The 13,493-nt window shown below is 46.2% G+C and overlaps 1 protein-coding gene across 2 annotated transcripts in view; it reads left to right on the plus strand.

Annotated features, from left to right (window-relative positions):
- Positions 1 to 13,493, plus strand: part of DDX31 (DEAD-box helicase 31) — a 67,162-nt gene that overhangs the window by 34,128 nt on the left and 19,541 nt on the right. For both annotated transcript variants that reach the window (XM_079961296.1, XM_079961297.1), the window contains exon 17: positions 4,683 to 4,764. In XM_079961296.1, coding sequence (XP_079817422.1) covers positions 4,683 to 4,764 — 82 coding nt within the window. The remainder of the gene's footprint in view (positions 1 to 4,682; positions 4,765 to 13,493) is intronic.

Genomic DNA, 13,493 nt, shown 5'->3' on the forward strand with positions numbered 1-13,493 from the left:
AGTTGCCTGTGGGAAACCAGAAAGCAGGACCTGGATAGAAGAACACTTTCTCTCCATGTGGTTTCCAGCAACTGATACTCAGAAGCATTGCTGCCTCCAGCTGCAGAGGCAGAGCATAGCTGTCTTGGTTAATAGCTGTCAATATTCTTCTCTATGAATTTGCCCAATGCTTTTTTAAAGCCATCCAAGTTGGTGGCCACCATTCCCTTCTGCAGGAGTAATTCCATAGTTTAACTATGAGCTGCATGAATAAGTTCTTTCTTTCTTTCTTTCTTTCTTTCTTTCTCTCTCTCTCTCTCTCTCTCTCTCTCTCTTTCTTTCTTTCTTTCTAGTACATTTTCGGTAAAATTATATACAGTCATTGCTCAGAAAGCAGCATCGTCGCTTACATACAGACATTGGTAAACCAATGAATACCTATAGCAGGATTTAAAAACAGATTCAGGCCACAGGTGATGGAACTGAACTTCTTGATAAGCTGTAATTCAGCAGTTTCACACGGGAAACCCCCCTCCCCTTTATCTTGTTCAAGACTGGCTTCTAGCAGCAGAATGTTCTTGCAGGACGAAATGTTAGCTAGGAAACTGCTATACAGTGGTACCTCAGGTTAAGAAATTAATTTGTTCTGGAGGTCCGTTTTTAACTTGAAGCACCATTTTAGCTAATGGGGCCTCCTGCTGCCGCTGTGCCGCCGCTGCACGATTTCTGTTGTTATCCTGAAGCAAAGTTCTTAACCTGAGCTAATATTTCTGCGTTAGCGGAATCTGTAACCTGAAGCGTATGTAACCTGAAGCGTATGTAACCTGAGGTACCACTGTACTGAGTCAGACCCTTGCTCCTCCCTCTGGCTCACTTTTGTCTACGCTAGCTGACAGTGGCACCCAACGCCTCTTGTCCCAATATCAATTACAAGGTCTTCAGGTGACCATGAAGATGGGTAAGAGGCACTTAAGAGACTGTCTCTTTAGGTCCGATGCAGAAAGGGATCTAACCGTGATTGCTTTTACCAAGAGCTCACCATGGTTCCCACTTATCAAAATGGAGCATGCCTGAGCCAGATACCTGACAAAGCTCCCACTTGCCGTACTAAGAATCGCTTTTACAGAACTACGATTCCAACCGATGCCCTTGGCAGTGTTGGATGGACGGTACAGCAAAGTACATTACGAAGAGAGACTCTGTCTGTGTGGACAACCCTGCGTTGAGGACCTGTGCTAGCTGACAGCAGCTCTTTAGGAGTTCAGACAAGGAGTATTTCTCCCACCTGGAGATGTTGGGGATTGAACCTGGGACCTTCTGCATGCAAAGCGGGTGCTCTACCACTGAGGTGCAGCCCTTCCCCACACAATAGTCCTTATAAAGGGCTGCATTAAATAGGAACATGGGAAGCTGCATTACACTGAACCATACCTTTGGTTCATCTAGCTCAGTTCCTGGGAATCAGGAGTGAGAAAAGGGCTGGTGCCCTTATGCCCTTGCTTGTGGGCTTCCCAGAGGCATCTGATTGCCGTTGTGGAAAGACAGTGCTGAACTGAACAGACGATTGGGTTTCATCTCGCAGGGCCCTCCTTATATTCTTAGGAGTTCATAGCAGAGGCAAGAGACAAACCAACAACTTTGTGATTCATGGCACAGGCTAATATGGGTAAGTAAGGCCCACCAAACCTGGCAGGACTGCCCTCTGAGGAAACATGGTCCAGATCCATCATTCCTCACCACTGCGCTAGATCTCAATAACCCCCTTTTGGTTCTTCTTGATTATATTAAGTCATAAAATTAAGATATGAATGGCAGAGCGCTTTTCTTTTTTTAAAAAGAAGAAGAAGAAGAAGAAGAAGTGGTGTTTTCCCCACTGCTCTGACACATTTGTGAATGAAAATGTCAAAGCCTTCCCCCCACCTCCCCACTTGACAGTGATTTCCTGGAGATATAAAGATAACACCCCTCCCCCAAAATTACTCCTGCTACCCCTGCCATTTCTCTCCTCACGCTTGGCATGCTGCCAGCTTGCAACCTTGCATATAAGCGAACTTCGTTCACTCAGCAGGGAGCACGTCACAGAAAAAGGGGCTGAAGCTGGTGTGTGTGTGTGTGTGTGCGCGCGTGCGGCTTCATGCCTTCATGGGGATCCGCTTTCTTTTATAAACTTCGTTAGGCAGCTGTTAGGAAATAAAGCAATTGTCTGATGAGCTGTCAGCGAGGAAGCCCCTGTGCTGTTCTTACAACAATGCAATCCTTTTCAACCCGTCTCCCCCACAACCCCCAAACAACTGCAAGTCTCAATCGAAGGAACCAAGAGAGACATAAGCAAACACACACACAGCAAAAGAAAAATTACACTTTAGTGCTGACTTCCCCTCCACTTTCCTTGTCTATTTCTCCTTTGAAATGTCAGTTTCATTCCATGTGGATGCAAAAGGAAGCTAAATTTTAAAGGTGTGTGTGTGTGTATGAGAAATTGGGGGGCGGGGGGGGGAGAGGCAGGATTGTACAAAATGCTGTCATGGTCTTATGGAAAAGGTTAATGGAAGATAATCCAAGGTTCAGATAACAACTACAAAACCCAGTTGCACTGAGTTGATACCCACAAAACTGGGTGAGGGTTTTATGGATTGGTCTCTTGTTTGCTGCTCTGGGCTCTTTAGGGAGGAAGGGTGAGATAGGAAATGAGTAAATAATAAAAAAACTTAAATGATTATTGACTATATGGAATTGTGAACAATTTTGTTTTTCACACGTCATTTGCCTCTCATAATATTAAAAAGGAATTACAGTGGTACCTACCTCGGGTTAAGAACTTAATTCGTTCTGGAGGTCCGTTCTTAACCTGAAACTGTTCTTAACTGGAGGTACTACTTTAGCTAATGGGGCCTCCTGCTGCTGCTGCTCTGCCGGAGCACGATTTCTGTTCTCATCCTGAAGCAAAGTTCTTAACCCAAGGTACTATTTCTGGGTTAGCGGAGTCTGTAACCTGAAGCGTCTGTAACCCGAGGTACCACTGTATTATGAATCTGTAATTTTTTTAAGCCTGCAGGTGCGCCTGCCGTCATTGATGAGCAGCAAACCGACCAAGCTGCCATCAGTGGTGGTTCTTAGCCCTCTGTAAAATGGATGCAGGGTCTGTCCTCAGAAGGATTGCTGGAAGGAGGAAGGGAAGAGAGGGGATGTCTTGGTGGCTAGCCTGAACTTAAAGCAGGAGTTGTGGGATTCAGTGCTAGCAACCCTCAACAATAGCCACATTTCAAAGACATTCCATCCCTCCTACCTCACAAAAAGGGAAATATTCAGAAACCATAGGTAAACATTTTGGCCTCATTTGTGAGGAAGGACTGTAGCTACTTTCCCTACACTTCTCTCTTGGTCCTTCCCATCTGCAATAGGGAGATGACAATATTGGTGTGCCTTACAGGCTCGTGGGCATTTTGGATTGAGTGTGTGTGTGTGTGAACACATGAACACCAGGGCAAGATGGTTTGATCATATAATGCCAATCCTGACCTGACTGTAATGGCTGCCAATTAGTTTCTGAGCCCAAGTCAAAGTGCTGGTTTTGACCTATAAAGCCTTAAAACAGCTCAGGAGCTCAATACCTCAAGGACTGCCTCTCCCCATATGAACTGGCCTGGACCCCGTGATCATCATCTGAGGCCCTTTCCTTGTGCCCAACCCCCATGAGGGGCCCAGAGGGCGACAACATGATAACAGGCCTTTTCTGTGGTGGCTCCCCATTTGTGGAAGTCTCTCCCCAGGGAAGCTCATCTGGCACCTTCATTAAATAACCTACATCACCAGGCAAAAACATTCCTCTTCTCCCAATCCTTTGGCTGATGAAACAATCTATGCCCTCTTAAATGTGTCTGGTGTGTGTGAGAGAGTAAGCTATTTGTCCCCACCCCACCCCCCATTATGTAATGTGTTTTTATGTTGTAAACCGCCCTGTGATAATAGATAGATTAAGCACCTGGTATTTTGTGGCGCTGTGGGTAAAACCTCAGCGCCTAGGGCTTGCCGATCGCATGGTCGGTGGTTCGAATCCCCGCGGCAGGTTGAGCTCCCGTCTTTCGGTCCCAGCTCCTGCCCACCTAGCAGTTCGAAAGCACCTCTAAAGTGCAAGTAGATAAATAGGTACCGTTTTCTAGCGGGAAGGTAAATGGCGTTTCCGTGTGCTGCGCTGGTGCCGGCTCGCCAGAGCAGCTTCGTCATGCTGGCCACGTGACCTGGAAGTGTCTCCGGACAGCGCTGGCCCCCGGCCTCTTAAGTGGGATGGGCGCACAACCCTAGAGTCGGACACGACTGGCCCGTACGGGCAGGGGTACCTTTACCTATTTTGTGTGAAATACCTGGATGGAGGATAAAGAAAGAGTGTATTTCTATAGAAACTAGCATACTGTAGAAAGGTAATGTTTATATTTATTGCTTTCTTACTCATGGCTCCGCCCACCACTGGCATGTGGCCCTCAGAAGGTTTCCCAGAAGGGAAATGTGGCTCTCAGGCTGAAAAATGAAGCTACACACCTTCATTATAGCACAGCAGAACCCGAATGACATTACCTTGGGCTACCCTTGATGTAGCACTATTTTATTTTATTTTTAAAGTGCCATTTCCAGCCATGATTTAATAAAATATGCGCTAAAAAACAAAACATGAGTGATCTTTCCATCCCTTGTTTTTCGCCTTCCAGTGTTTCAGAGATGAAGATGGAATCTGTCCTGTCCAGCTTGATGAAAGATGACCGTTTCAAGGGCAGCCAGAGGGGAAATAAGGTGAGTTCTTATGGAAGAGGGAACCCCTCTCTCCCTCCATGTTTCCTTCCTTTCTAGGGAGGAAAGTTAAAAGGTTTGCAGTCCTTTCGCCTAGTCACAAGAGGCATTACTTCCTGGGATGCTCGATGAGAATGGACCTAACATTTGGTCCACCAGCTCTGCTCTTATAACTCTTCACTTAAACCTGGGTTTGAGGATTAGGTGAATGACCTGTTCTGGAGGGAGATGGGCCTCTGAAGGACCAGGTTCACAGTCTGGGGGTTCTCCTCCTCCTCGTCTTCCTGTTGTTAAACTTATTACCTGTCCTTTACCAGCAGATCCTGGGGCTGGTTACAGCAATTCAAAATTCAAAATTTAAAACAGTCTAAAATGAATTGCAGTCCCAGGAATAAGGTGGGCCCTGAAAGCACACACTTTTCAGGTGTCAAAGGCCTGGCAAAGAGGTGCATCTTCAGCATTCACTGAAAGCTGTATGGGAAGGTGGCAGCCACACGTCTGTGGTGAGGAGATTCCACAGAAAAAGTCCTCTGCAATCAGTTAATGGTGAAGAGTGGGATCTAAATTTGACATTTCATCACCTGAGGATGGTAGTGTTTGAGGAAGGTATAGTGGGAAAGATTAGTAAATGTCTTCCCTGCTACACACCTTCCTTAAGTGTTTCTACCTGGCTGGAATGTGTCCATGGACTCTGGTAATGCCTTTAGCTTGCCTGGATGGAGGATTTTGTGTGTGTGTGTGTGTGTGTGTGAGAGAGAGAGAGAGAGAGAGAGAGAGAGAGAGAGAGAATTATCATTTGTTCCTGCACCCACTTTTGCTTCTCCCTCTGCTTACTGCTGGCAAGGGGCTGCTAGAAGGTTGCCTAGAATGGAATATAGCACTTAGGATGAAAAGGGTTCCCCAACCTTGGTGTAAAGCAAACTATTTGCTTGCTCATCTGTGGTGAGTCAGAAACTCCGTTTAGGAGATGAGGCTTGGAAGGCATTGCAAAAGTGGCTTTTTTATTTTTGGCCCAAATGACTAGCATCGATACACGTTGTCCATTGTTAGCTACTGGGGATTGCCTTGAAGAGCTGTGTTCCAAAGTTGACCTTGACCTTGCAGCAGATCAGAAACTTATTATTTCTGCGCAAGGGTCCCTGTCCCTGGTATCCTAGAGCCACCCAGTCAGCATGGAAAGGGACCTTTTTTAGCCACTGAGAATAAGTTTCCTGGCCCTTTGTGCTGATTAGAGCTGATCAACTTGGAAACTGAGTGTTCTGCCTTCTTCCAGTTCTTTTTGTGCTTCCAGTTTTTTCAGTGTATAAGGCTTTACCAAATGAACCTCATCATAGCTTTCTCTCCTTGCAGAAGTCTTCACTGATGTCCATTATAAATACCCCTTTAGAGTGTGTGTGTGTGTGTGTGTGTGTGTGTGTGTGTGTGTTTGGACTTCTCTGAGGAGCTGATGGAGGAAAAGATGCCGAAAGCACCTGTAAAATGTATTTTTTATCTTTAGGCACATGAAATATATATGTGGCCGCGTCTGGGTGTGTGAATGTTCACCGGCCTACAAAGAGAATACATTTGATCTGCCTGCACTTTTTCTGCCAGGCTGGGGGAGGCTCCGAGTGGGGGGCATGCTCTGTGTGTGAGAGAGAGGTTTGGAAGGTGCAGGGCAAAAAGTTGCTAAAAACAAAAATCTTCGTTTTGTATGTATCCCTTTAAAAAACAAAAAATCAAGAGAGAAGGCATTGCAGTTCTCACCTTGCTTCCTGCCCACCACCAACTGGAAGGAAGATGCCTCCCTTTTATAGTCAGGACAAATAAAGTCCTTCATGCAGCGCATAGTTAAACTATGGCCACCAACTTGGAAGGCTTTAAAAGAGGATTAGACAAATTTATAGTAGAGGACTTTTTAATAAAATAGCGTCAACAAAACCTGTACATGGTTACATGCTTACTTCAGTCGCATCTAAAAAGAAAAGTTGAGTAGGGACTCTTAATCCAATAACTGAATCATTGAATGTAAGCATGAATGGCTGGAGGTTTTACATTTAATGTCATGTCTGTTTACTTAGCTGATATACAGGGACCACACCTTATCATGATATATATAGCTATATTATTATGTGAGCCAGTGTGGTGTAGTGGTTAAGAGCGGTGGACCTGTTATCTGGTGAACTGGGTTCACGTCCCTGCTCCTCCACATGCAGCTGCTGGGTGACCTTGGGCTAGTCACACTTCCCTGAAGTCTCTCAGCCCCACTCACCTCACAGAGTGTTTGTTGTGGGGGAGGAAGGGAAAGAAGATTGTTAGCCGCTTTGAGACTCCTTCTGGTAGTGATAAAGCGGGATATCAAATCCAAACTACTCCTCCTCCTCTTCTTTTTCTTCTTCTCAGAGTAAATGTATTTATTTTGACCTCTGCCAACCCTCCTGTGTTGCATTAGGTGCTCAGAAACAGCTGAACCCCAAATGCCATCAGAGATGGTCCTTTGGAGTCTTTCCAGTGGGAGGCTGTATCTAAACAGGCATTTATCCTAACTTACGGATCACAGCAGGGTATGAATGCAGGGTCCAGCTACAGCAGGGGTGGGGAGACTCAGGTCCAGGGGCCAAGCTACACTCCTTACTGGACCTGCATCAGGTGTTTTTGCCTGGCTGTGTCCTGTGATGTGACCTAGTTCCTTGACAGTCCCTCTTCAGTCTACCTAGACGAAGGACAGATGGGTGAGTGTGCAAAAACTAGCCTGCTGTAGAAAGGTAAATTCTACATTCGTTGCTCTCCCCACTTTTGCATCTGACCCGGCCCACCACTAGCATGTGGCCCTTAGAGGGTTGCCCAGAAGGAAGAGTGGTCCTCAGGCCATAACTGGTTTCCCATTCCTGAACTGCAGCTTCCTGACATATGATTTTAAACTGGGGATGGGGAACCGAGGCTCCTCCCAGACTGAGGTTGCTCCACAGCTCCCACCATCCTGGACCACTGGCCAGGCCTCCCTGCAACATCTGAAGTTGCCTTTATACTGAGTCAGACCATGGGTCCATCCCATTCAGTGTTGTCTGCATTGACTGGCAGCATCTCTCCAGGGTTTCAGACACGGAGTCTCTCCCAGCCCTACCTGGAGATTGCCAAGGATTGAACCCAGGACCGTCTGTATGCAAAGCAGTTGCTCTCCCATTGCTTTGTGGCCTCTCTCCCCCTTAGGATATATAAAGCTACCTTATATTGAGTGAAACCCTTGGTCCATCTTGTTCAGTGTTGGATACATGGGCTGCCAGCGCCTTTGGGGTTTCTGGTAGTCTCTCCCAGCCCTAGCTTGCAACACCATTGGGGATTGTACCTGGGCCCCTTCTGCATGCAAAGTAGGTGCTCTACCACTGAGCTATGGTGCTCCCTGAACTAAGCTTCTAGTCCTCATGTTTCTGAATTAAAGGCTGTTTTAATTTGAGTCAGAACCAACTGAACATCTAGTTCGGTATTGTATATGTGGACCGGCAGCAATTCTTCAGGATTTCAGAGATATCGGGGATTGAACTTGGGACATTCTACTTGCAAGGCAAATGTTCTGCCATGAAGCTGTGGCCCTTCCCCTAAACTGCAGGTTCCTGGTCCCTATTGTAGAGGTTCATACCATAATGTGAATACTTGGTGCTTGTGTTTATTTTTCCTGCAGTGTTAAGTGCAGCTTTAGCCAGTATTTCTTTAGGTGTGCGCCTATGATGTGTCAAGCATATACCTGGAAGTTTGAGGTCAAGTGCGAATGCAGCAAACGTGGGGGGGGGGGATTTTTTAGGGGGAGGGTTACAGGTGTGGTCATTGGCTACAACTCTACCCTATTTCCAGGGTGGCAGGTAGTACTTTGTGTGTCTGTGTCCTGCATATTTTCCCTTTTCAGCTCTGAGTCAGTTTTTAATTTTAGATTTTTCTTCCTTTCCCCGGACCAGCCACCCTGGAAGGCAGAAATCAAAACATGCCCATTAGAGTGCAGTTTTTAAAAATAAAATCGCTCGGGGGGGGGGGGATGAGAAGATGTATAAAGAGAATGGTGGAACTGTGTGTTGGCGGGGGGTTGATGCTAGTGGCGTGGGTTTCTTTTTTTAATGTGTTGTATCTCCCCCCGCACTATTTCCTTCTCTTTTCTTTTTTTCCTGTTTGTTTGTCTCTCTCTGACCCCCAAACTTGCTTCTCTACCTGCTTGTACATAGGGGTTTGTGTGTGTGTGTATACACCCTTGATGAAATTGTTTTTTAAATAGATATATATAAACAAGTATTCCTCCCTTCCTTTTCTGGAAAAAGGAGAGATGCCTCATTCTGAAACCTAAAAGGTGGGAAGATTTTTTTGGTGGGGGGGAGAGGGAGAGGAATGGTGTGGAAGGAGAGAGAGAGAGAGAATGAGGAGTCCTTTGTAATATATTGCCATATTATCACTAAATCCCCAGACAGTTGTGGCATAGAAGCAAGTCACCTGTCACTTAAGTTTGAGGTCTCTTTAATTTTCTCCTGGAATTCGCGCCGGGCTGTCTTTAATTTGAGGCCTTTATTGGAATTCGGGAACCTTTCCTGCCTTCCCTGGTGCTCAGATCTATTCTGAGCTCAGATACAGAATGTATACAATAACCATAAGAGGGATTTGGAGAGGGCTGAAGCGCTGTTTATTTAACACTCTGGAGGGATTTTCGGGGTTTATGCCGTCCTCGCTGCCCGCTTTCAATAACGCTTTTGACAACCGTTCTGCCCTTCTCATTAATTTTAAACAGTTAAAACACCGGGAGGGGGGTGAGAGGGGAGGGGGGAAAGTTTTTCATTATTAAAGTGCTTTACTTTTTAATAACAGAGGATTCTGTCCACCGGGGGAAAGGGCAACTCGCTTAATTTCACATTCATATTAAAAAGATGGCAGGAGGGTGACACTCTCTCGCCACCCAGGAGGCTTAAGGAAAGAAAAAAGGTGGATCGGGGTGGTGTGCGCGAAGAGCGAGGGGGGAGCAGGGGGAGAGAAGGAAAGGAAGTTTTTGGTGTTTCACAACAGCTGAGACTTGACTCGCTTTAAAAATAATAATTGTATGTCGCTTGTCCACCAGAATGCACAAGGAAGTACATAAATGGACATATATTCATATATATAAATAAAAGAACATTGGGTTGCAACTGGTCCTACTCAAAGTAGACCCACTGAAATCAATATGCATGACTTTTTGTAAAAACCAGTGTGGTGCAGTGCAGGTAGAGTTTTGGACTAGGACCTGGGTTTGGATCATCACTTGGCCATGAAGCTCACACTGCCTGACTTTAGGTCACTGTCCCTGCCCTTTGGCCCATGACCTGTCTATCTCCCAGGGTTGTTGTGGGGATTAAATGAGGTTGGGGGAGAACCATGTACGTCACCTTAAGGTCCTTGGAGGGCGGAAATGGTGGGATATATATCCACTAAACAAGCAAACCATGTTGTGGTTTTGTTGCCGTCAGGAGGTCTGGGAATCCTATGAAATGTAGGCTCGTTATTTTCAGTGAGTCTGCTCTGAGTGGAACTTAGTTGGAGACAACCCATTGTGTGTATGCAGATAAAGGCATAACGGTAACATTAATAGTAAAAACATTTTTTTTAAAAAGTCAGGACTAACACATCATAACTTTAAACAGCTGTTAAAAACAAAGGTTTGCTGGAAAAAAGCACCCTCAACAGGTCACATGCCAGAAGGGGTAAATTATCTGAACTAAGGATGGGAAGATTGTGGCCTTCTAGTAGTTGTTGGACTATAAATCACATCATCTCTGACCGTTGACCATACAGGCTGGGGCTGATGAGAGTTTGAGTCCAGCACCTGTAGGGACGTAGAAAAGAAGGCTGGTCCATTAGGGCAAATGAGGCATTGCCACGCCAACCTCAGACTTCCCTCCAACAGCCCCTACCTGCTTGCCTGCCTTCTTACTTCCAGTGCTGGTGGTACTTCTGCCTGTCAGCTTCTTCCTCCTTAGCCTCAGTGTGGCCCCTTGTAGAATTCAGCAAGGAGGAGAGGATGGGGCTGACCCTGCTTCTCATTGCCTCTGGTTCCTTCTACTATTGGGCTTTCTGCCCTGCCAGTTCCAATAGGCACCAGCTGCCACAGGTTTGTCACCACTAATTTGAACAGGGCAGATAATTCCACATATGGGGCACTGCCCAAGAGGAGGTCCCTTTGTACATTTATTCTGCTCATGAACTGTCACATTCTGTTTTTAATTACACACACACACACACACACACACACACCACAACAGCAGCAGCAGCACATCTAACACTTCCACCCCTTTAACTCCATATTTTGGTATATATTGCAAGACTTTTTCTCATTGCTAAACAATGTAACCAAGCACCCTTAGGTGTTTGAAATCTGAATTGGTTTTCAGCATTGCATTGTAAACAAAGTAAACGCCACACAGAAATTGCCCATTTAAAAGCATACTCCTCGAGCCATTGCCACAGAATATGCTTTTTGGAATATATGGAATTGGAAGTGCCAGAGAGCGTAAAGATTTTTCCACTTTTGGTGAGACCAGCCAGCAATCTAGATTTAGTTGGCACAGTTAATGCAGCCTCCTCACAAACGATGGTTTGCAAATCCCGATCTAGGCTCAGAAATATGCACTCCCTCCTGAGTAGAAATTTATGCTTAGTTCAGGCAAAATGCAGCCAATAATCATGTACTTCAAAGTCCTCCTGATAAATCAGTAGGATTTGGGTTGCAATCCTATACTAGTTTACCTGGAAATAAACCCCACTAAACTCAGTGGGACTTACTTTTGGAGACATGTACATCGGAATCTGCCTTATATGGCATCAGAATATTAGTCCATCTAGCTCAGTATTGCCTACACTTACCAGTAGCAGCTCTCCAGGGTTTCAGGCAGGGGGCATTTCCATCCCTACCTTGAAATGCTGGGAGTGAACCTGGAACTGTCTGCATGCAAAGCACAATGTTCTACCACCAAGCTACGACCTTTGAACTGTTAAGCTCCTACTTGGCCATTCCCCATTGCACTCAATGTGAACTGTTAAAATTGTGTTCAGCTTTGGTTGAAGCGTGCCTTCCTACAGGAGTAGCCCACTGTCTTTTGCTCAACTTCAACCTCCTTCATCCCCCTGGTCAGTGGCCATGCCATCTGCTGGGGGTCCTGGGAGATGAAGTCCAAAATATTGTCTGTCGCTCCGCAGCTATATTGTGAGTGACACACACTTCTGTCTATCATGAGGGACCACGGATTGCACCTCTGAGGGTCAAACTGCTGGAGAATCATAGCACCTGCTGTGGCTGCAGAGCCCGGTAGCTCATAATTGCTGCCTCACACATTATTTCTGCAGCTGTAGCAGTAATGAAGTGACTCTCTGGGGTGCAAGCCTGGGCAGTGTGTGTAGAGGTCCTGGGTTGTCCAGATGACAATTACCCCCTCTCAGCCTCACTGATGTTGTCCAAAGGAAAGCGGAGCAATACATTTTGCACCAGCTTAGCTGCAGGAGTTGCCGGGAGGAGGCATACAAGACACCATCCAACTGTCTTAGGGACTCAACTCCAGATTTGTGTAGGGTTTCCTCCTTAACCTTTCCTTCTCCTGAAGATGTCCCACAGGGCAGCAGGTACAGATTGTTCCTCAGGGTTTCCTCTCAAAGTCTTTCTCATGAACAAGCGTACAATGGTGCCCCGCAAGACGAACGCCTTGCAAGACGGAAAACCCGCTAGACGAAAGGGTTTTCCGTTTTGGAGGCGCTTCGCAAAACGAATTTCCCTATGGGCTTGCTTCGCAAGACGGAAATGTCTTGCGAGTTCCTGCGGGGTTTTTTCCCTCCCCCCCCCCTTTTCCTAAGCCCTAAGCCGCTTATCAGCTGATCCGCTGATAAGCCGCTTATAAGCTGAGCCGCTAAAAGCCGCTAAACCGCTAATAGCGCTAATCCGCTAAGCTGTCAATGGGCTTGCTTCGCAAGACGAAAAAACCACTATACGAAGAGCCTCACGGAACGGATTAATTTCGTCTTGCGAGGCACCACTGTAGTTGCAAGGCAGCGGAGGTTTAGGAACAGAGTTTTCCTTCTCCAAAAACACTAGCATTTTATTAAATGCTTATGTAAGAAAACCATTCAGACAAAATGGAAACTGCTTAACAATTAGACTGCAAAACCCTTAGCTAAACCTTCCTTGCACTTGTTTACATAGGGATGTATAAGAGCATGAGAAGAGCCTGCTGGATCAGGCCAGTGGCTGACCAGATGCCTGTTGGAAACCCACAAGCGCAAAGGACTCGTCCTCCTGCGGTTTCCAGCAACTGGCATCCAGAAGCAAACTGCCACCAATGGTGGAGGAAGAACATGGAAAGAGCCTTTCTAAACCACGCCAAAAGGGGTCCCATTCAGTCCAGCATCCTGCTCAAACAGTGGCCACACAGATGTGAGAAGCCTGGAAGCAGGAGCTGAGCATAGTAGCTCTCTCCCCTCCTGTGGTTTTCTAGCAACTGGTGTTCAGAAGCATTGCCGCCTCCAACTGGAGGCAGAGCATGGCCACTGTGGCTAGAAGCCATTGATAGCTTTCTCCTCCATAAATCTGTACCATCCTCTTCAAGCTGCCCAATCCACTAGGCCACTTCAGAGCAGACCCACAGAAATGAACAGCCATCACTAATTTAGGTGCTTTAATTTCAGTGAGTCTGTTCTGAGCAAAACCTCAGTTGGATATGTTCTTTTCCTTTTCCTCTTTCTACTTCCGTAAGGTTTTTATC

The sequence above is a fragment of the Podarcis cretensis genome (genome assembly GCF_951804945.1).
Source record: "Podarcis cretensis genome assembly, chromosome: Z".
In the NCBI taxonomy this organism is placed as follows: Eukaryota; Metazoa; Chordata; class Lepidosauria; order Squamata; family Lacertidae; genus Podarcis; species Podarcis cretensis.